General features: G+C 39.8%; 2 protein-coding genes across 11 annotated transcripts in view; one reads left to right on the top strand and one right to left on the bottom strand.

Moving 5' to 3' along the window:
• Window positions 1-2,176: 2,176 nt before the first annotated feature.
• Window positions 2,177-6,047, bottom strand: rnf26 (ring finger protein 26). The gene has a single exon (XM_032512278.1). The coding sequence runs from the start codon at window positions 5,559-5,561 to the stop codon at window positions 4,212-4,214; it is 1,350 nt and encodes a 449-aa protein (XP_032368169.1). The 5' UTR covers window positions 5,562-6,047; the 3' UTR covers window positions 2,177-4,211.
• Window positions 6,048-18,040: 11,993 nt separating this feature from the next.
• Window positions 18,041-23,068, top strand: part of mcamb (melanoma cell adhesion molecule b) — a 39,475-nt gene continuing 34,447 nt past the window's right edge. For all 10 annotated transcript variants that reach the window (XM_032512282.1, XM_032512285.1, XM_032512281.1 and 7 more), the window contains exon 1: window positions 18,041-18,245. In XM_032512282.1, coding sequence (XP_032368173.1) covers window positions 18,182-18,245 — 64 coding nt within the window. In that variant the 5' untranslated portion in view covers window positions 18,041-18,181. The remainder of the gene's footprint in view (window positions 18,246-23,068) is intronic.

A 23,068-nucleotide genomic window follows, 5' to 3' on the forward strand; every position in this document is an offset into this window, starting at 1 on the left:
TCAAACCCTGCAACCCTACAACAGGCCCCGAACACTCCCTTAATCCTCACAGATGCAAGACACAAATCTCTGGTTTTCAGCGTCAAGTGAAAGTACAAGGAATCGGAAATCTTGTGTGTCCAGTCCCCATAGAAATACTTCCTACTATATTCCAGAAAAATCTGCATCACCCCTCTACATACGAAAGCCCTTGGGAGCATTAAGCAAATATGTGAGCATTGGTAAATTATGTTGGTTGGAATGTGAGACGGAAATGTGGTCCTGTATGCTTTAGATCCCTGTTGATTTCCTCACAGGCCTTTTTCACAGCTTGTCATAGTAGAAAAAGCACAGGTGTTAGGCTACTGACATTCATGAAACTGAAACAGTTAAATGGAACCCAGCCATCAATAATCTTTATTATTTTACACCAATGCTTTTTCTACTGTGAAATGGGAAAATGTATTTTGGGATTGCCTTTCCAGCTCGCTGCTCTGTTTTTTTCGATCTGTACCTGAAGGCTGCACAATCAGCAACATGGGACACACCTGGGCCCGATGAGGCCTTAAAGGCATTTCGGACGTGCACACAACACATTCTCACTCCCATCACGCGTCACCTAAACCCGCTTGGTCGGGACTATTGGCGTCCCTTTTGAGGTGCTTACTCGGGACTATTGGCGTCCCTTGACGTGCTTGGTTGGGACTATTTGCGTCCCTTTTTATGCTGTTAGGGAAACACAGGACTGGGTGACAGTCCTGTGTTTGACCCATCCGCCACCCCGACCAACCTCCCTACGCGGAATTTCCCCGTACATACAAATTAAACCGTCTAGATGCTGCTCCCCCCAGTACGCTCTACACAAACGCTGAAGGGTGCTTTTTTCATCGCATCAGACGCGGACAGCCACTATCCAAACGTGAAGAGAACGGGTTGTGTTGCCCGAGCAACAGCCCCTTTGCCCTCATTGGCTGAGATGCCCCGCTTGAGAAACGGCTTAAAGAAACGTTTCTATCTTTTTGTTGATGTTTTTTTGCTGTTGTGACAGCATCACTACGATAAGCCCATCTTTAGTAAAGTTAAATCGCCAAACTTAATCGCCATATCATCCAATTTTGTGTTAATTTATTCAACATCAGCGATGTGCCCTTTGCCCCCAGCCACGTGACTTTGTTTTCTCACACACGGGGCACGCCTGTGAAGGAGTGGGGGATTTGGAAAGCCATTCTGCCTTGCTGTGAGTTTTTGAAGTTATGGAGATAATGACAAATGCCCTATGAACAGTAAATAAACTAGAACTAAAACTTGAGCTCCGAATAATGTGCAGCTTCTAACGTGTGCATCACGTTGCGCCACATTGCCTTATATTAACTATATGTTATCAACCAAAGCTAACAGCCTAGCACGTCTGTTACATTCTGTAGAGAGGAGAGAGGCTGATGTGATGGTTTGGCCTCTTGAATCATGCTAAATTATACATTGTTTACAAGTCAATGTACAAGTGAATTTTCAGCTAACAAGCAGATGTAACGTTAAGGCGATAGAAGCTTTTTTCTCTCTCTCAGATCATTTATTTTCTGGTATGTAATAAGGAAACAAATCTAGCTTCAGCTAGTGTAGCTAGCTGGTGGCGTATTGGTTATTGTGACAATAAATATTTCAAAGATCAGCCTCAGATCAATTTGTAATCCTCCATTTTCTTTTTTGATCCCAAACACAAATGTTTTCGTTTTAACCAAATTTCCATGTGCCCCTGCCCTGTGGTTCACATAACCATTACTGATATTGCAGATTTTACCTTAAAAAAAAAAAAAGAATTCTATTACTTTGGTGTAAATAAATTTAGAGTTGAAATAATTATTCTCATAATCAATTGACAAAAAAATTATTGGCAACTTCTTTACTAATCATGTACTTACGTTAGGTGACTCTAGCTTCTCAAGTATAAATATTTTGTAGATGTCTTACTTTTCTATAAAAGTAAAAAAGCGTATTATCTTTACATTCTATACTAGAACAAGTAGGACAAAACAAGACACTTTAAGACATCACCGTAAGCTCTTGGCACTTGTGATGGGCATTTCTTTTGCTATTTGCTGCCATTCTTTAGAATAAATTATTTATTAATCAATCCATAAGATAAGCGGTAGAATCAAAGTCATTGTTTTTATTATGAACAAATGACTTGCCAGTTATGTGGCAGCCATAGTGTTTATTAAAAAAAAAAAAAAATACATGTTACATTCATGTCTTCAAATCCTATTGTCCCACATTGTGTCATTCAAACTGCAGGTAACAACAGATGATGGTCCACTGCAATCTTAAATTAGGAATGCCAATAGCGTTTTAGGAATACTTCAAGAGGAGTAGCCTAGTCTTTAATGACAACAGTCTGGTCTCTAGAAATTATTTACAACCATATCAAAAACTGAGAATCAGACCACTTTCATTAATATATGTTGATGTTGTAGGGCAAATAATAATGTCATAAATTGGTATAACATAGAAAAACAAAAACAATGCAAAAATCCAATCTCTTCAAGTCATACAAATTATTTTAGGAATAAAAAAAAGGCACCACTCACCAACAGTAAAGCATTATGTAAGGGTAACAACTATGCCCTGTAAAGGTTAAACACTGATCAATGTCAACACTTCAGCTTCGAAACAAGAGGAACAATAGCAAATTCAATTGTAAAGCCTTATTAGTTTATGGTCCTTTTACAAAACAGAAATTATGTTTTATTACAATGACAAAAGAAAGGGAAAACCTTTTATTGATTTTGTGATGGTGGTGACTGTAATGTGCCTCTGATGGAAGACTGGTATAAGCCCTATCTGAACAAATAAATGGAATAAAGTAGATTGTCTGTATTTTATCAGACCTGACTGTCAAATTACAAATCCATTTCCTTAAATACAGAAAACTTCTTTACATGGCTCTGTGAGAAGTGGTCATCATTTACAGAAGTATATTTAAATGATAAGTTTTTTTTTTGTTTTTTTTAACAACAGAACATAAGCGTCACACTGTTGCTTTGAATGGACTGTTACACATACGGCATTTATACATACAGCATGTGTGGAATCATTTGTATGCTCATGCAATAAAGCACAGTGTTTTGTCTTCTTCACAGCTTGTCCCACTGAAAGCCCAACATTATAAGACATGAGCGGTGGTAAACATTTCAGCATCAGGGAGGGCACTGGCGGGTTTCAATGGCTACGAGACCTGAGACTCAACGTGGCAATACTGGAATATCTAAACAGGTGCATCTTAGAAGCAAGACAGAGACTGTAGCTGTGTCCCAAATCCATATTACAAAGTAATTCTAAGCGGGATTTAAGTGTGTTGTGTGGGCGACAAAAAAGTAAACTCAAAACAGTCAATATATACATACATACAACAACAAAAAACACCCTGCTTTTTGAGTGTACTGTACTGTTAAAGGACACCTTTCTTTCGCAATGTACAAAGAATCATGCAAGAGTTGCTCACAGCTGTAAAAAAACTAAAACTTTAAATTGTGGATGGTTGGGAAACAGTTCTTATTGGGTAGGGTCATTTTAATGTTGTAGTTTGATTAACGTCAGTTAAGTATTATATCATCTCCTATTCCTTTAGTTGAAACCGTCAATATTCTTGATTTCTTGTATACTAACTGAAAAACAGCACACTATCCAGATTAGTATATAGTACTGTATACAGTTAGTATGTCATATGGAACTGGGACACAATATGTGATTAGCATTTCTTTTCTAAACTGTTCACAAAAAGTGAACAGATCTGAAACCAAATTTTATAAGATAAGCTGTATGGTATTCTTTATTTTTGATTAACTATATCCCGTAAGTTCTAGTAAATCCAGAACCAACAACACATTGACCTTACTAACAAGTACTGTTTGTGCCAGCAAAACCTACCCATCTACACCGTTTCGTGCTGTCTGAGTAAAGCAAATTTTAAAGTAATATTTATGAGCCATTTTTAAAGATTTACATCTTCAGTCTTGAGTGGCACCGTCAGGGCAAAGGATCAGGAAAGTATTAAGAGACACACTAAAATGTCACTTTGGTCTTATGGGATTTGTTGACAGCAAGAAAAATGTAAAATATTACGAGACTTAAAAAAAAAGTCCCACAACATTTTAGTCGTGGTAGAACTTTAAGTCTATATACTAATAGGCTGTTCTATGTGGTCCGACACACACAGATCCACTTCTCTTGGTCCCTCATAGATACACATCCATAGTGTTGAGGATCATGTGCCGACAGAGTGGGCAGTTCTGTTGGTAAACGGGCTGCCTCAACAGGATGTTCGTACAGTCTCTACACAAGCAGAGGTGCCTGCATGGCAGCAGCACCACCGTCTTGGTACAGTCTTGACAGATCACACACTTCTTTCTGTCCTCCTGCTCCTTCAGTAGAGTCAGCAGATTCTCGGCAGGCAAAGGTTTACTGTCTTTGCCTGAAGACGACTGCTTCTTAAGCGGTCTGTCTGTGCTTGATGAGGGGAAAACTAAATCCAGCAGCTCCTGGTGGGCTCCATCTCCTGCTCTTCCATCTGGTGGGTCCCGCCTCTCCTCTCCAGGGTCGCCATCTCCGCGTACTCTGTTGTTGTTGTCCCTGTTGAGCTGTGTTCTCACAGCCAGACCTAGCTGGCTGCTGAGTCGAGGCAGCTGCTGCCAAAGTCTTCTCTCTAGCATGTAGAGATGATGGAGTATTCTTTGCAGGTGGTGCATTGCACCACATACAAAATACGGGGTCCTACGCAAGGCTGAAACCAGGCGGTGCAGAGCCAAATAAAGTCTGTGCAAGGCAGGAAAAGAGTTAACGTAATCCACAATTCGCACAGTAGCCTGTCGGGCCAGCTCTGGATTCAGGTAGGCGGTGGTAGTTAGAGCAATAGTTACAGTGAGCAGAAGACCATAAATGTTTAATATGAAGATGCTAACAAACATATGAACCAGCGAGACCAGAAAGTCAAACATCAGTTTAAAGGGGGACCACAGGAAAGCCGAAGTCCCAGCTAGGCTGCTGTACAGAAAGGTGAAGGAGGTCAGCATGAACTCCAGAACCTTCTGCAGCGGGTTGGAGACCGTCTGCCACACACTGACCACCACAGAGTAAATGTTCTGCGTTGCAATGAGTGCAAAGTTGACCACGGTGTTGGTGAAATAGACCACCAGGCTGACAGCGATGCCACAGCCCTCAAGCACGGACAGAAGACCTCGACACAGGTGCTCCTTCCCACGAAGCAGGACGTGCATGGACAGGTAACCCACCATCTTGAGGCTCTCCACCAGCCCCTCCACAGCCAGCACCAAGCTCCCCAACATGGTGACAGTACCGTGGGCTACGTTTGACGTCGCCTCTGCCAGGGACATCAAGCTAAACAAGGCTAGGTTTCCCAACTCTGCCACTGAGTTGAGGAGGAGGGTGGGCAGGCTGCTTACAAAGGTGATAACCGCCAGGGTGGTCCGCACCACGCTGTGGACGACGACAAAATTCAGGTCCAGCAGTAAGCAGACGGCGTCCAGGCATTTCGCTATAGTGGAGATCACAAAGTTCACCAAACCCATGGTAATGTGTCTTCAACTCGATGATTTACCTCTCGGTGCTCTCAGGTTGCCTCCACGACAAAGCCCATGTCTTGTTTGTTTGTTCATGGCGACATACTCAGACGTTAGCGACATCTTGTTCGGACTGTGTCCTTGTCCGTTGTGTCAGGCGAAACAGTACACTCTCCCTCGGTCCGTTAACAGGACGATGACATTACTATCCATATTGTCCGTGTATATGTTCGGCTGAAACGACGAGCTAACATAGTAAACACACGCGTTACAGTGGCGGATGTTTAGTTTCAAACCCGAGGCGGACACTTCCGGTTATTTTCCGGGTTTCGTTTTGTCTAGCCGTTCAGAAACATTTAAACAATCAATTTACAAAATATGTAATCTGTATTAACCGGCAGGCGAAACCAAGAAAGACGGAGAAAACCACACAAAAAGCTTCGATGTGTGATTTAGCGTTAATACTGTGGCACCCATAGTTGGTTTTTCCGCTTCTTCTTCTTCTTTAGTTTTATTGGCGAGCTACTAACCAACGTTACGGTTCATGCCGCCATCTACTGTACCGGAGTGTTTAACATGACACAAGCAACATTATTACAAATTAAAAACATAACAAAAACAACAACAACAACTTTATAAAGAAGTTATATGTTCTAGATGTTAAACCTGTTTTATTTAAATATTAAAATACAACCCTTTTAACCAGTACTTGTTTCCCCCCTTTATCTGGTAACCTGTCTATCTCTCGCTACAATGAACTTCCCGCAACCTATCAGCACATGTTCAACTGTTTCCTGACCGTTACAAGTCTCACATTTATCTGACGCTGTCTTTTTTTAATCATATATAAAGTAGGCTATGTTCACACTTGACGTCTTTTTTGACAAGAAAAAGTTTTGTAGTAAAAAAAAAAGGTGTCCCGTAAATCCTGTGTGTCCTGATCTTGATCTAGAAAAAGAGGAATTCTTTCCTACATTTAGCCTACCACTATTGCTTCTCACTCTGACAGACTGATGAATTGTATAATAATCTCTAAAACCCTTATTGTCGTCATTCCATGTGTCCTGTCCAAATGTCACTATTTTATAATAAATAAGTAATTCTTCTTTTGACCTCCCAAAACTAATTTCTAAAATACAATTACCATTTTTGTTTAATGCACTTTTAGCAATTGCAAATATGCAACCTCATTTCCCTCCATTCCAACGTGTGCTGGTATATAAAAAGAAATTAACACATATTCCTAGTTGCTGTAGATTCAATAACATTAGAGCTGTTTGATCGGTTTAACCACTGGAGACAAATGGTTATTGCTTTCAGTTATGCACCAATAACATAAAATTCTCTCCATGTTTGTTTTGGTCACGGCAGCTGACCTCACGCTCTCCACTTCCTTCTGGTAAGCCAAACCGTAATGTTTTATAAAATAATAAATAAAAAAGTGATATCGAATAAAATTACATATACAATATAATATAAATATACTATAATTCAAACTAAATAAACATAACAATTAAGGTAGTTAAACATGAAAGTGTAAAACTGTTATGGAAATATACACAATATTAAACTGTTAACGTAAACAAATCGGCTTTTTGGTTTCTACTATTTTGGTGAAAGAATAACCAGAAATGTATGTATTAGTTTAATTTTATTAGCAAAATACCATATTTACCCATCTAAATATGCAAATTAAAATTCTCATTCCTATGCCCCTCCCACCCCAACCCAGAAGTTTTTATGAAATAAAGTAATAAGAAAAAACATTGTTTGTACTTCAAAACTCACTGTGTGTGTGGGTGTGTGTGTGAGTGTGTGTGTGGGTGTGTGAGAGAAGAGAAAACAATTGTAGTTTTCCAATTTCCAAAACTCATTCCACTTACATTAACACAATGTCATTTGCTAAGCCATACTCTCCCATTACCTCAGCCACTTTAGTGACAATGAAACACAACAGCTTTGCAGTCTTAAACAATATCAACAGTATTTCCTTCCTCGTCTTGTGCCTCATCCTCCCCATCGGAGCTGCTTAACACTAGCAAAGGGAAACTCCGTCTGATATGATCATGGGAAATCCTGTTCCGAACCTTTGCGTTACACTTGCCATCAGCATTGTTTTAGAATTTAATGATACAACAGGGATATGTAGGTAGCAGTGCAAGAAGTTATAAAAGGTCTTGTGCATTACTTTGTCTCTGTCAGAGAACGTCTGGATTTGCTCCTTTTATGGGAACCTTTCCTGTGGTCCTTTTAGCAGGCCAGTTGTCAGTTTTCTTTGTTTTCTGGTCAACCAAATCCTTCCTCTCAAACTGATGAGAGGTTACAAAAGGCTTTCATCTGAAATTTCCTGCAGCCTCTCTTTTTAAGTGTCCTTAATGCATACTACACATTTCAGGGTCTACTTTAGCTCATGCGTTTCTGAAAAGGACTCAGGAGATCCATCAGCTCAGAGGAAGCCAAATTCAGAAACACCCATTTTTATGAATTGGTCTCTTGCAAAGATGGGGATGTATTTAGTAGAACCAAGATAGCTTGTTGTTCCTTCCTATACAGCACATAGTATTCATAGCTGCCTCAAAGTGTGCAGTTTCCAGATGTATCAGCACTCTTGATGCTGCTTGCTTTCATATTCACTCAGTCAGCAGCGCCAACCCGGGAACATCACTCCAGCTGAGACAAAGATTAACCGCTTGTCAGTGATGACAAACCCTGAAAACCACTTTAAACTAAGACCTTGAAGCTGTTTATTTAAAATAGGCAAATAATCTAAAAAATGAAGGGCAGTAAAAATAAATGGGGCGGCAACATTGGTACCAAGAAAAGCTTGCACTGGATGAAACAGAGACAGCAAGACAAACCAACCCCTTGACGCACTTCCTTCAAGGAGCCGGGGGCCCACGGATGACTGATTTACTGCAATTGGGCTTCTCACCCGCTGGTTCATTTCCACTCTTTAAAGAAACTTAAGCATCTGTCCCGCCCTTTCACCGCTTTGTCTGCTCTTCCATTCCCCGGAAACAACTCTTTATTGCTCTGTGCCAGCCCAATGAGCAGCTAAAATCAGTTTAGCAGTGTACTCACACCCACTTGGGTAGAATTATTGTGGAGATAAATGAAATCCCAAAACTATATTTCAATCTAGTTTAATGTCAAATTTTGAGCAATCTCTTCTAACAATTTAATCGTGAGTTGCGGAATTGTCCAAAGTTGTAATTCCTAGAGATTTGGGCTGGAAATATTGTCCTGTCCATTTAGAGTTCTGCATTCAATCTTCTTTGAACTATGTTCCGATTTGTCCAGATGGCAGTTATAGAAATGAATAATGTTTATTAAAATAAGATGTCTTTAAATAGTCTTGGGCAAACTCCAAACACCTTATCCACTGTCCATAGTGCCCTATCCATTTTTGCACCCACCGTTCTCCCCACAATCTTGAAAATGTGCCATTGTGGCCATGACTTCTAGTTTTGTGTTGTGTTCCCAGACTTTGTGGTTCATTTTGGGATGTAGAGTTCAGATCATCAGATTCAGTGATGACTTTGGCTGCCAGCCAGTACACTGGACTTACATAAAGTTACATTTATCTGTGTATTTGTGTCTATGTGTGTGTTTTAGAAAGAGGCCAGGGGGTAGGCGGCAGACCAGAAGCTTCTCTGGGAAACACAAACTCCAAACAGTAGAAGTCACTTGAGTGCAGACTGGTTCGAGACCCAGAGCAGGACCCTGCATTCCTCGGAAACCCTCCGCCTCAAACCCGCTGCCTCCACTACACGCTGAGCAGGAGAAAGAGGAAGTGACGGAAGACCGAGACAAAAGGTGGGGAAATGCAGAAAGGAGTCATTTAAGAAGAAGAGACTGAGTCTTTTACTGATGTGTCTCAGAGAGATATGAATAGGATGACTAAGACTGTGGGTGCCACCCAGTGTGACATTCCTGTTCTTTGAGTTGTCTTCTCAGGACCTCGTCTGTGCATCTGCAGGATGTTCACGAGGTTGCAGCCTGGAGTAGCAGCTTCCTGCTTCATGACTCATTGTTCTGAAGAAAAGAAAAAAAAATCAGTGAGATCATTGTCCATCAGCACAAAACTCCCATCCTCAAAACTTAATTTATAATTATTTACACCATTGCTGCAACTGATTATTTAAATGAACATTTTCATTATAAATAAAACCGTTCATTTAAAAGGAATTGATTAGTGATATTTTTCTATAAAGTCTCATTAAAGTCTGACTCTAAAACCCTTAAATATTCATTTAACTATCTTATTTGACAAAGAAACACAAACAATTCAATTTATAATTTACTTTCTGTCTTCTTCAACTAATCAATTAGTGTATTAATCATTTTACATGTGGGAAGATGTAACCAGCAGTGTTTGGTACTTCTTTGTGAAAACTGACTAATTAACTACTTATTAAATTACTTGATACATTGAATAAGCTTACATTATTAGCACTTAACCCTTGAGATATGATCTTTTCCATGAAAGGAAAAGGTATGTCGATACATCCAACATTGCATCATGACTTTATCTTGTTATTGAGTTTCACAAAGCAAAATAGAATGTATCAAAGAAATGTACACAGGCTTTATTTTGAAGAATTCAAGCTACACTACAGAAATCTACTTCCGATCAACTAATTTGTGTCCTTAATTTGTGTCCTTAAAGTCTCTTTTTCTTAAAATAAGTGAAATGCAAATGTACGTTTTTTTGTTGTTTTTCTTTTCAAAATTAAGTTTCATTTTTCTTGATTTTTAATTAGTGACCTGCCCTATTCTTTTATCTTTCAAGATCCAGACACTCATGCTCTAAAAAGTCATTATTTACAGTTCTGACTTTAAAAATAATACCCTTTACCGACAGATTTATTTCACTTGTGTAAAAAATAAAGATTTTTAAAACTACATTTAAGATAGAAAGGATTTGCCCCAAACCGTTATAACAAATTGCATTCACACACTGAAGTCATTAACCTTTTTTATTCATCTTCCTTTTCTCTTCTTCTTAATACCAAACTCTTCCCAGGCAGAAACACTGAAGAAACATGTCAGTGGGTGGATTTATTACGATGAATGCCTCCTATTACATACAATCACCATGGAGAAGCGATGTTCACTTCTTTGCCCATGTAGTTATCAAAGTGTCTCTTTGTCACAATCCCTGCTGTTGTGACGGAGTTTAGCAGAAATTCAAATTTCTCTCCCACTCGTTCCCCGAGCTCCCTCACCATACCAGTGCACGCTCGAAAGCCCCCCTCTCCTATGGAGCAACTTGGACAATAGTCGTCTCTCATGCCGGGCAGACTACCCCCAAAACAACTTGCTCTCGGGTCTGGCCTCAGTGGCTCAGAAAGAATGACTTCTTTTCCTCTCTTTCCTTCCTTAGCCTGTGAGCACGCCGCTGTGAGCCCCGGTGAGATAACCAGAAGCCGTGTGTAACCATCAATCAGTCTTGAAAGAATGGCACGCATGGTATTGATGCTCAAAGAAGTGCATCAGGAGTGGAAATCTTAAGGAGCCATGTTCAAGGGTAAAATCAAGTGTGAAGTGAGATAAAGGTAACTATCAGATGGACCAGAGACCTTTACTGCATTTAGATGAAGCAGTTTGGGAAATATGCTTATTCTCTTGTCTTGTCAGCTGGTGGTGTCCATGGCATGTAAACTGTCTTCTGACTGTCTTCCCTGCAATGCAATTTGCCATATTTTATATATGCAAAATATACAGTCACGCAAAAGTACACTTGTCATCAGTGACAGGTTGAAGACAAGTCCAAAATCTATTCCTGGTTTTTAGGCCTAGTGCTCACTATTGGGTAAATTACATACACATTAGTCACGCTGGAAATCACTGCTCCCGGCAAAGAAATAGTCCCACACATAACCCTTTTTACCCTTCGGTTTTTATATGGGTTAGATGAGATATGACATGTTAATTAGTACTGGTAGGTGTGGTGTGGTAGGTGGGTTTTTTTTGTTTGTTTTTTTACCTTTGAACAGGGCAAAGCTAGCTGTGTGCCTCTGTTTCCAGTCTCTATGCTAAGCTATTGCCTCACAGATGCATTCCAAATGTCTTATCAGGCTAAAATATCTGGAGCTGGTGGGGAATCTGTCGGGGAGCTCCAAAGTTGTTGTTGCACGTAGAAAAAACTAGAAATAGTAAAGATGTGTGGAAACAGGCCCTTTTATGTGATAACGACAACACCCCTGAAACCCCCTGCATGACCTTTCTTTTTTTCTCCTTAGGGCTTGTTTCAAGGGGACATCCAAAACTCCTGACTTGTTATGCCCCATACTTTCATGACAAAAACATAGTTTGGGTCTGTGGATTGATGGGAAAATGGGGAAGAACAAAATTGTAATTTGTGCAGACTTTTAACTTGTAACTTTAACTTTTAACTTGAATATATATATATGTATATGCATGTGTAAAAGAAAACAGTTTGGAGACTAGGCTTGGGGATTCCTCCTGGTGTGAGCCCCTGTTGTCTAACCCAGTCTAACGTTATTTAATCTATTGATTTGTGTACACGGACACGTTTACCTTGTTTATTTCGTGTTGGTCAGCACATCTTTTAAATTCATGTATTCTCGTTGTCCCGCGTCCACCGGAGACCGCGGATCATGTCCCAGATCATCATAACTTTACCCGTTGTTCTTTTCCTACATCCAGCCTCCTTATAGATGCTTCCCATTACGTGCTGACCACCACAAAATAAACGAGACGAACGTGTTGGTGTAAACGATTCAATAGATTAAAAATAACGTGACCATTTCCCAAACTGAGACTGTTTGTGTTTTTGGTGAGTCAGGTAGTGTGAAAAAAAGACAAGTTGTGCAGTATGAACAATACAACAAACTGGCAAAGTCTTGTAGTGGAAACTTAGTAAACTAGTTGCTGGCTCTAGCTTCTTGAGAGTGGTATCTATCTACTCATCTAACTTTCCCCAAGTATGCAAATATGATTAGTTCCTAAATAGTTGAACTATTTCTTTAAAGGATCCAAGCACAAGTGCAAATTAAGTGTGACTACTCCCAGGACAGAAAATACTTGTTTCTAAGTATAATATATAATAACTTTACATGTGTGCAACTGCTCCTCTAATTTAACCATAATGACAAAAAATGGTTAGAGACTGATGCTAGGGATTGATTGGGTTTGTTTGGTGGTTGATAGCTAAAGGTTTTACCCTGTCAGATTGAGAAAATGCCCGAGAAAATTGATGAACATGTCTTGGGGCTTTTTCAGTCCCTGGGAACTGTGTGTGTGTGGGTGTGTGGGTGGGGTGGTTACTGGGGGGGAGGGGGTATGTTGCTTTTCCTGCTTCTTTTTCCTTTTTCAGTTTCATTCCAAAAACTATTGCCCCCTGATATTCCCAAATGCCCTGTTCAGGATGTATCATATTAAATAAAGGGCGAAAGGGGGACATTCTTGCAAATTGTCCATGAGAAATTATAAGAAGGCTTTAGAAACAAACCAAATTTTATATTTGAAACTGTGTCCCTGGGTAATTTGAAAAGTGCTTGTAAATACAATTTATTAGAACTATAGGCCCATATACTATGTGCCACGCCTGAGTCACATAGCAGCATTAAGGATTCAGTCATAATTCACTGACCTTGACCTTGGCTGAACAATGTAGAGCTATTGGTACTCTGCTATCGCTACATACCACATTGCTTGTGCTTTACCACAAAGGAAATAAAAGCATCAACACTGTGGTTTACACCCTTATTTACATTTCTTTTGAATCTCTTTTAAAAAATATCCGTTGACAAGCCTCCCTGTTGTTTTTTGATACATACTGTACTCTTGATCAAACTTGTAATGCATATTTCACAGGAACTTTATTGAACAACATGAAAGTTGTGTATATACTAGTACATTGTGTAGTCAAACTATTGCAATTGTTACCTTCTTTGTTGCAGCAATACAGTAAACCAGAGAGGAGGTTGTGTTGATTTTCCTACAACACTAGACACAATTAACGCTACTTCACAGCACAGCAGAAAGAGAGGGAGATATAACAGTAGGATGTGTTATTAGTATTGGCCTCATATTTCCATCAAAACAGAGTGACAGCACTCATATCTCCACCAACAGATCCCCTATGATAGCTTTAGGATGGTGGAAAAACATGTCAAGTGAAAAGAGGATGTTTCAACTAAAAGCACTCGTAAAAGCATACACACTTTCTTCCTGCCTTTCTGTTGTTATGTTTCAGAATGTTCAAAGTAGGTAAACAGCAGACTCCAAAAACAATAAACCGCAGAGAGACCATGGGCATAATTATAAGAAAACAGGTGGTCAGTAAAGAAATAGGTCCATATTTTGCAAAATATGCTTATTTGCTTTCTTGCCGAGAGTTAGATGAGAAGTTGTATACCGCTGTAATATCGGCATGGTAAATACGAATTTTGACCTTAAGGCAAGGTTGGTAATGTCGAAAAGCTTGCAAGACTAAAAAGTGACATCTCCTCGGGGCTCCGACCCACACACGGAGCAGAACGAAGAAAGGAGCGCAATTTTACTTCATGGCTCATTCACTGTAAGCAATCACCTAATAATATCATACTGAATGTTTGAAACAAACATGATAGATAGATAGATAGATAGATATTTATTGATCCCAAAAAATGGGAAATTACAGTGTTACAGCAGCACATAGGAAAAAATATATACATACATATAATATACATGAAATAATAATAATAAGAAGAAGAAGAATAAAATATAAGAAAATAAAAACAAATATTTAAATACATACAGGATGGGAAAACAAAATGTGCAACTGCTTAAGTAATATGCTAAATGTATGCTAAAATGTAAATGAACCAATTGTGCTGGTGGCCCTTATTGCAATATTGTGGTGTCTCAGAGTCTCATCTAGCACCCAGGGATGACGTGTTAAAGAGTTTTATTGCCTGTGGTGTGAATGATTTCCTGTAGCGGTCCGTGCGGCATTTAAACTGTTGGAGCCTCTTAGAGAAGCTGCTCCTCTGTTGGACCAGTGTGGGGTGGAGAGGGTGGTCTGGGTTATGACTACTGTTAGCAATGTGGCGGTGATGCACATTGAGCTCAGGCTCGTTCATGAGAGGCGTAAAGTTCCAGCAGCGGGACAAGGAGGGATTTTATTGGTTCTTTCCAAGCTGACTGCGCGTTTTTACAGGATTACAGATGCTACTTTTTCAATGCCCATAAGTTATTCATCGCTGTCGGAGTGTAAAAACCATTTCAAACAATATATAAAAAAGTGTAAATTGGCCATAGTTAACAACCCTGCCTTTGACTATGGTTAGCTTAGCATAAAGACTGGAAACAGGCAAAACAGCGAACCTGGCTGTGTTCAAAGATAACAGAATCCGTACACGTCAGGGTTTGTAAACTTACTAAATGTGCACCTCCTCCGCCCTATGACAGCCACCTTTTCACTCCGTCTTCCAGTCCGACGGTTCGGCTCAGGTAAAAACACAATTGTCTTACAAACCACTTCTTTTCTAGTATAGCCCAGAAATTATGTGATATCAATAAAACAATTTGTTATGTTGAGATTACACTTTTTAAATTATTTTAGAAAGGGACCGTCAGTGAGGGAACTATAGCCTTGACTAAAATCTTGCTTGACCCCTACCTCACACAGAGGTCTTTCACATTCACAACACAAGAGTTTGGCAGAGAAATACACACACAAAAGTTCCCTAAAGCTTTCTCACGGCTTCTTTATTTAGTTGCCCAAAAAATTAAAAAAAATTAAAAAAAAAACATATCTAAAAAAACAGCTTGAAAAAGAGCAGTGAAATGGCTGAGAACACAGAAAACACAATTTTGTGATAGACCAAAACTTAATATTCTTGACATGTGAAGATGGCCTTGACCAAATGTCCTCATCCAACCAGAATGAAATAATGCCCATAATGTAAATTAGCCATCTTTTACAAGCATTTAAAACCACAAGCATGTGGAAAGGCTCAAAGAACACCAACCACAGCATCCTTCTGGATAACTGTCACCTCTGAGGATGTTCACTGTCCAGCTGTTTGTGAACTGCTTTCAGTGGCAGACCTCATCTCCACAGACTCTTTCTCAGGAGGAGGTTTGGTATCTTTGCCTGATCCTCCTTATGCGGCGGCTCTGACCTGCACTCAGGGGAAATCCATCTGGCAGACTCGTGGTGTTTTCATGCTGTGAAGGTTACAGAGATCAGTGTATGAGACACGTCCCACCAGTCTGTTTCCAGCTGCACAGGCTGGGATAGTTTACACTGGATCAAACAATACTGAGATTAAACCATTGTTGTAACTGTACTTACTGTACTTATCCATGTCTGTGCAAAATTTGAAGATAGTGTTATTGTTTGTAACACACAGTGGTCCCTCAGGTCTTCTGATCAGTTCATTGACATTTCAAAATAAAATCATCTAGTAATCAGACTAGATTTAAGGAGACTTTTTTTCTTACTTTGCAATGTCTTAAATTATGGTTTTCAAATTGTCTCTAGTTCTGTTTGTGTCCATGGTCTGGTACAGCTTGATGATTTTAAAATGTAGAATAATATCAAAGCTGATTTTTCAGACAAATGGAGCATAACAGATGTATATGTCAGGTGTTGCTATCTGTGCACCGCTTGTGATTTTTCCCGGAATTGTCACCACACACACCCAGTTCATAATACTGCAAATGCAAGGGCTTTCATCAGTGGGCCATTGGTTCAATCATCATTGTGTTACCTCATTTGACAAAAGACACTTAATAGATATGAAAATCTTTGTGATTATTAATTTTTATAATCAAGTGTACAGGATCCTAACCAACCATTTTTAGTTTGGGCTATGTGTTTATGTAAAAATCAAGAGAAGGTGTAACTCTCAAAAATTGAAACTGTATCAGCTTCAACTATAAGTTAGTAAATTGGACTTTAGTTATCATTAACCAGTTTGGATGTGACAGTAATCAAAATCAAAATAAATGTTAATCTAAATCTACGGTGATTTATTTACTGAAAGGCTCCTGTGTACTGTGCTACTCTCCAGTCTGTGGCGGTCTGAGGCAGCAGATTACATTTTTAAATGATGTTGCTTTGGATCATGCAACCCAATACCACTTGGTATTTGACGAGAGTATCAACAGCACAGTATGTTGTGTTATTTTCCTGCAGCCCTCTGGAGAAATTGTTTTTCACTGCAGTTATTCAAACCCTAACAATCCAAACCATGTTTACAGTTTAACTGCTTTACTGTACATATCAGAGACTGGAGTTCTGCAACCAAAGTGCAGGTCAGTATCATGTATGATATGATGTCCTCTTGTAGGCACCATGGTCAGTCTGATTCAAGTCTCTTATTATGTCTGTATTAAGCTTGGCATCTTGCTCAAAGAGGGAGTCATATTCACAGGGTTATAAAGGGCTGGATGTGGATAAATATTTCCTTTGTAACAGTTATTGATAAAGAACAAAGTTCTTATTACATTTTCTTAAAATCCTTAAACTCCAGCTGTCATCACATTTAGATTCAAAGCACCTTAACTCTGATGGGTGCACAAAAATGTATGTATGTATGACATCACCTTTATCCAGCTCAGCCCACTACTTCACACCAGTGCATAAAGCAAGGACAAAAACACAGATCTCTCATGTGAAATATTCACATTTTTATTTTGAAGATCTTTAAAACTAAAACAATTTAAGGAAGTAGTACTGCATATTCACCTGCTACATAAAAACTATCCATCATAGTTTTTCATAGAAAAAATGCAGATGCATGTAATATGTGCATGAAAACTATCAGAACATGTTTGTGGATAGATAGAGAGTTATGGTGCTTGCTCAGCCACACAGTGTTACCTAATTCATTGGACCAGATGGAAGTTTTGTCCATCGTGGAGTTAAATTTACTCCTCCTCAGCTCCACCACATCCAGTCCTGGTATTATCATTAAATTATTAGACAGAGGCCACCAATCACGCACGCGCGCGCACACACACACACACACACACACACACACACACACACACACACCTGCATGCTAATCGTTGGAGCCCGTTACACAAAAGAGGAGTGACAGCCACACCTTGCCACACCAAATTACCGCCCACACTACACTTAAGAACTTCATGCTAAACTACTTTTACATAAGTAATAATACTGTTGTGGGTAAATGTAGAGCCTATCATGTTGGACACCACAGAGAAACTGTTAATTCTAACTTCTGTGTTTCGCACCAGACCTCCGCCATCCTGGTGCTCTCACACAAGTTCCTCCTTTTTTTTGTGCACACTGCAAAAAATGTCAACCTCAATCATTCATTTGAACTCGGGCTCTGGACTCACGTTAGTCTATTCATGCAAATAAATAAGCCACAAAAGAGCCGAGACCGAGTTTTTTAAAGTACACAATGAGTTGAGATAAAGTGACGCATTTCAGACCGACTGTGCGCTTCTACGTGTCGTTCACACCGACATTTTTTACAGTGGCAGGACCTCCTGTCTCTGCCCCTCCTGCATCATCTGCCTCCCCGCGGCTGCACCGCCGCTGCTCCTGCCTCTGATCCAGTTTCCCAGCAGGACCGGTCCCTGTCAGACTCCCTTCATACAAACCCCAGCACGGACAGCTGCAGAGCCGACCAACAACCATGGCTGCACGGGACACTGCCTCTCTGCTCGTCGGATTCCTTGTCCTCTTTCACACCTGGGGAGGTGAGTGCTCGAGAAATCTTTGATACTCGATCCGACTGTTAACTTATTGGTGGGATATTCTATATGTTGGTGTTTCAAACTATCTCTTATGGAACTGCGTTGAGTGTGATGTATGGACAGTTAAGATCTTGCTTTGATCTTGAGCGTAGGCTACTCGGCATACACTGAGGTCTTGCAGCCAACAGGGGGAATTCAACTTTTCATTTATGTGGGGTGCAGGACCCTTTTTAAGAGACTATTTGCAGCCAACGTTAAAGAGGTCTTAGAGCAACTGTTGCCTGTAGCAGCGTGCTCATGCCGCCCTGTCCTGTGGCTGTCTTCTGTGTACGCTGCATAGATGTGATACTCCACAGTCCCCTCTTGTTTACATTACATTTCAGTACAAATCTCCCCACCCAGGATAGCAAACCTTCCAGCCACTTGTAATGGGAAAATTACATCCTGAGGTCCACTGATTGTCATGTTTGAGATTAAACTGTTTTCCAAACAAGGGTTGGTTTTCCTCTGGGTGCACTGGATATAAGGAAGTGTATTACTGACTGTAGGTACACAGAACTGTGGGTCACTTTGTAAACTCTGTTCATTGTGAATGCAGTTCTTGTCATTTTGATTGTTCTCTCCAGAAAATAATTAAACCCTTCCACCGAATATCTAAACTTTTAATCCAGTTTGCAGCCTGTCTTTACTTTGTTTCAACAAGGTCTCTTCTGGCACTCAAATTCCTCCCTCGCTGTACAGAAACTTCCACAACACACTGCAGCCCTGTGTTGTTATTTTATTTTTTCCAGTCCTTATATTTTGAAAGTCCTCACAGAAAGTAGATTTTAAAGGGAAGAAACGTTTATTATAGGTCTTCTATCATTTCTTAATTGTATACCACAAAATAACTTGAAGGCTGTGGCTTAATAACACTATCAGAAAATGTATTGTATATTATACAATGTTGAGGTAGTTTCAAAGTGGGCATGACAGTTTTTTATGCCTTCCTCCTTAATTTAAATGCATTTACTTTGCAGTGTGGGTGTTTGCAGGTTGTGTTATCCATGCAAATGGAGAAATGTAAAAAAAGTGCAAAACTTGAAAAAAATGTGTTGCTTTGTAGTACATGTTGCAAATGAACAGGTCAGGATTGTTGAACACCTATATTGTAAAACATTCTAATTGAAATTATCATATTGAGACATCGTACTTTGCTAATTGTCAAGGAATATGAAGCTAGTGATGGCTAGTTTGCATATTTTGCTGCATGTATTTTTAGTTACTGACATCCATAGAGGTCCGGTTGTAGTCATGGAGCTCTCCGCCTGCTTTCTGTCAGCTCTTGTCTGTTCCTTGCAGTGATCAAGTGGCTCGGTGGTGCCCAGGCACACACAGAAACACACAGTCAAACACATTCTTAGAGGGAGGTCTAGCTCTCACCGCACAGCACAGGTTTACAGTGTGAAGCCAAAGGAAAGAAAAATGTTCACCTGTGTAGTTTACCGTCTTGTTGTTTATTGTTAATCAGACTGCTTCTTTAAATCAGCTGCATGACAGTATATTAAAAAAAGTTGGACGGCAATTTGTCAGATGCATGATGAGGTGCAGATGTATGTTTTATTTTTAGAGGAGAGCGCGTGAGGGTAGATTTATATGTGGTGGTATGTGGGTGAGAAGGGCACACTACCGCAGCTATTCACATTACAGTTTTATTTTTAAAGGGATTTTAAGTTTGTGTTACTAATGCCTTTTTACTTGGTTGTTTAACCAAGACAGGAAAATGTGTCCACTCCCCCCTACCCTTCCACTTTGTGAGCCTGAGTTCCCTCCTCTCTTGCCCTCCCACTCTCCTCACTTCTTTACCTTTCCGTATCCCTGTTTGTCCGTGACAACATGAACCTTTCCCCGCCTCACCCTAGTGCTGATGTGCTGTTCAAGTTCAGTCCTACCATTGTCCGTGACCTCATCTCTTACCTCCTCTTCCTGTGCTTGTTCTCTGGTTTTCTTCAGGCCTCGCCTGGTGCCTTTTCCCCCCAATTCATATCTACCCTGACTTTTTTTTTACCACTTAAGTTTAGCTGTTGGACCAGAAGAAGATATTTACATCTCACTCAGGAATTAGTCATTAGATCTTATTTTTAGCGCTGTTTCCCCAGCATTGGATTTAAAACAGAGTATTGTCAAAGATGTGAAGTCCGGCTGTCAGCAATACAGCCAATCAATTTTAGACTGCAAATAACTGTTGATTATTGATAAGTCATTTTGTCTAAATAATGTCAAGAAATCAGGAAAGAAATACCCGTCACAAAAAGTCAGATTTGGAATATTGGTTTTCTATCATATGAAACAAAGAAAAGCAGAATACGTTCACATTTGAGAAGCTGGAACCAGCAAACGTTCTGCTTGAAAATTGACAGTTGATAAAAAATGATGAAAATTGCTGCAGATTAACTTTTTGTCAGCTCTAATTAGTTTGAGGCAAACTGCACGCTAGATTACTGAAAAAAAACTGTTGCAGTGAGTTTGTGGTCAGTGTTTCCCTGCCTCAAAAGCTTATCATCTCAAGCATTTGGTGATGTTGGTTCACATCCACTCAGGCCCGCAAGATCTGCAAAGATGCTTTGTTTGAATATGCGCACATACAGTATACTGTATGTGCGCATGCAGCCCGAAGGAGTGCAATTGTGTCTGTGCCAGATCTCTGTCTCCAGCCCCCGATGACATCAGAGGAAAGATTGACATGCAGTTGGACTGCAGTGGTGATCCTCCATAAGGATAGCATTCACTTCCTGTGACATCAGCTCATCAAGCCGGGCCAAAGAGCAGCCACATTAGACCTCGCTCATTGAAAGGTCATCAGTTTTTGCTGCGGCTGAGGCCCTGTGCTTCGGTTTCATGTGCTCAAAACAACTGCTGCTTTTTAGAAGAAGTGAGCTGGTGACGGACAATAGATGCCCTTGTTGTGTTTGAACCGCAGCATAGAAAATTGAGACCCAGTAATCTGGCAGAGCAGAGCAAGTTTTCAATGGAAGTCCCTAAATTTGGAAATCTCTTCTGGCACGTATGCACAGTGAGGACTCATCATTTCCATACATATGAGCAGAAAATGGGAGTTTGGAGGTGTTAGATCTTCTTTGAACATACATGTTTTCCCTTATTCATTGTAAGTAGACTATACAGGATACATTCATGGGTTTCTGACAAAAATATTACATATTCCTTAATGTGTCTTTGTAAACAACTGATAGAAATAATCACTATGCCCCCGAAACCAGGTCCTTGTGCCAAGAAAGTTTGTCACAAGCACATGGTGTCTTTTCTTTGTCCTGGAAAAAAAGCCTTGAGCGGTTCAAAGCGCTCTGTTTATATGTTACCATGCAACAATCTGCTCAGGACTCCACTACTGTTTTTGATCCGGGCCTTGACAGTGCAACATCAATCTGGAGATGTATAACATTGTTTTGTTAGGATTAGTGAAACATACTCCAGATCCCCACTGAAACCTGGAAAGGAAACGGTACAAAGGCAGTATGTTTAATAGTAAGAACAATAGGGCTCAACACAACAGGAAATCCTACGCATATACATGTATGCATAAACAAATTTTTTTTTAAAAAGAACCATCGAAATCCTGTTGAACCAAAGCAAAGCTGCTGTTGGTGCGATCTGGTCAACTTTGGTGGTGCCTTACAACTGTCTGTGTTTTAACATTAAAAGGGTTACAGTAACCAGAGGTGGGTAGAGTAGCCAAAAATTTTACTCAAGTAAAAGTACTGTTACTTAAGAATAATATGACTCAAGTAAAAGTAGTCGTCCAAATAATTACTTGAGTAATAGTAAAAAAGTACTTGATGAAAAAACGACTCGAGTAGTGAGTAACTGTTGAGTAACGTCTGATTTATTTCTTAACACAAGCATCAATCAGACAGACAAAAATACAAATTAATCATATTTAGGCAAACTATAGTTCATCCAATCAATAAAATAAATTAAAATGTATTTATTAATTACAAAATAGCTTAAGTGAGAGACTTGTCACATTAAATTTGGATGGAAACTGCATGTGCAAAACATACTGTAGGCCTATGTAACCTAAAAGACAAACATCCACCTCTCCACAGCGAAACTAAAACCACCGCTACGTCTCCTCAGGTAGATGTTGAGTTGTTGAAAGCTCACATGTCCGTTTGTTTTGGTCGACACAGAAGACGCCGCATGAAGGTAGCTGCTGTTTCGCACTTTTCCTAAAAGGTAACATGCTTTCACTATGAGGCGGGGGGTTCTCCACGTCTTGTGTGCCTTGGCGACGGTTGTTCTTTGTTTTGCTACGACTGTAAGATAACGTCCCGCCCCTAGATATACAGTCTATGGTCCGCGGAGAACGAGTATGGTCACGTGACTGCACAACGCCGTTGATTGGTGGAACACAGTCACGTGGTAGAGCCTTCAGCGAGAGACTCTCTCTCTGTCTGTCAAAATAAAAATAAAAAAATAAAAACAATGACGGTAGAATACCAAAGAGTTTAAAGAAAAGTAAGAGCTCCTTGTAGCCTAATGTAGCGGAGTAAGAGTACAGTTCTTCTTCACTAATCTACTCAAGTACAAGTAAAAGTATAGTGATTTAAAACTACTCCTAGAAGTACAATTTTTTCAAAAACTTACTCAAGTAAATGTAACGGAGTAAATGTAACTCGTTACTACCCACCTCTGTCAGTAACACAACGATAATGGACCCTCTGTAACATTTCAATAAAGAATCTTTTTCTGTTTTTAAACAAATAGAATGAATATCTTTTTTTTGTAAAATTCTAAACAGTTGTATCCATCTTCAATTTTTGTTTAGT

This window comes from Etheostoma spectabile, chromosome 3 (genome assembly GCF_008692095.1).
Source record: "Etheostoma spectabile isolate EspeVRDwgs_2016 chromosome 3, UIUC_Espe_1.0, whole genome shotgun sequence".
NCBI classification, from domain to species: domain Eukaryota; kingdom Metazoa; phylum Chordata; class Actinopteri; order Perciformes; family Percidae; genus Etheostoma; species Etheostoma spectabile.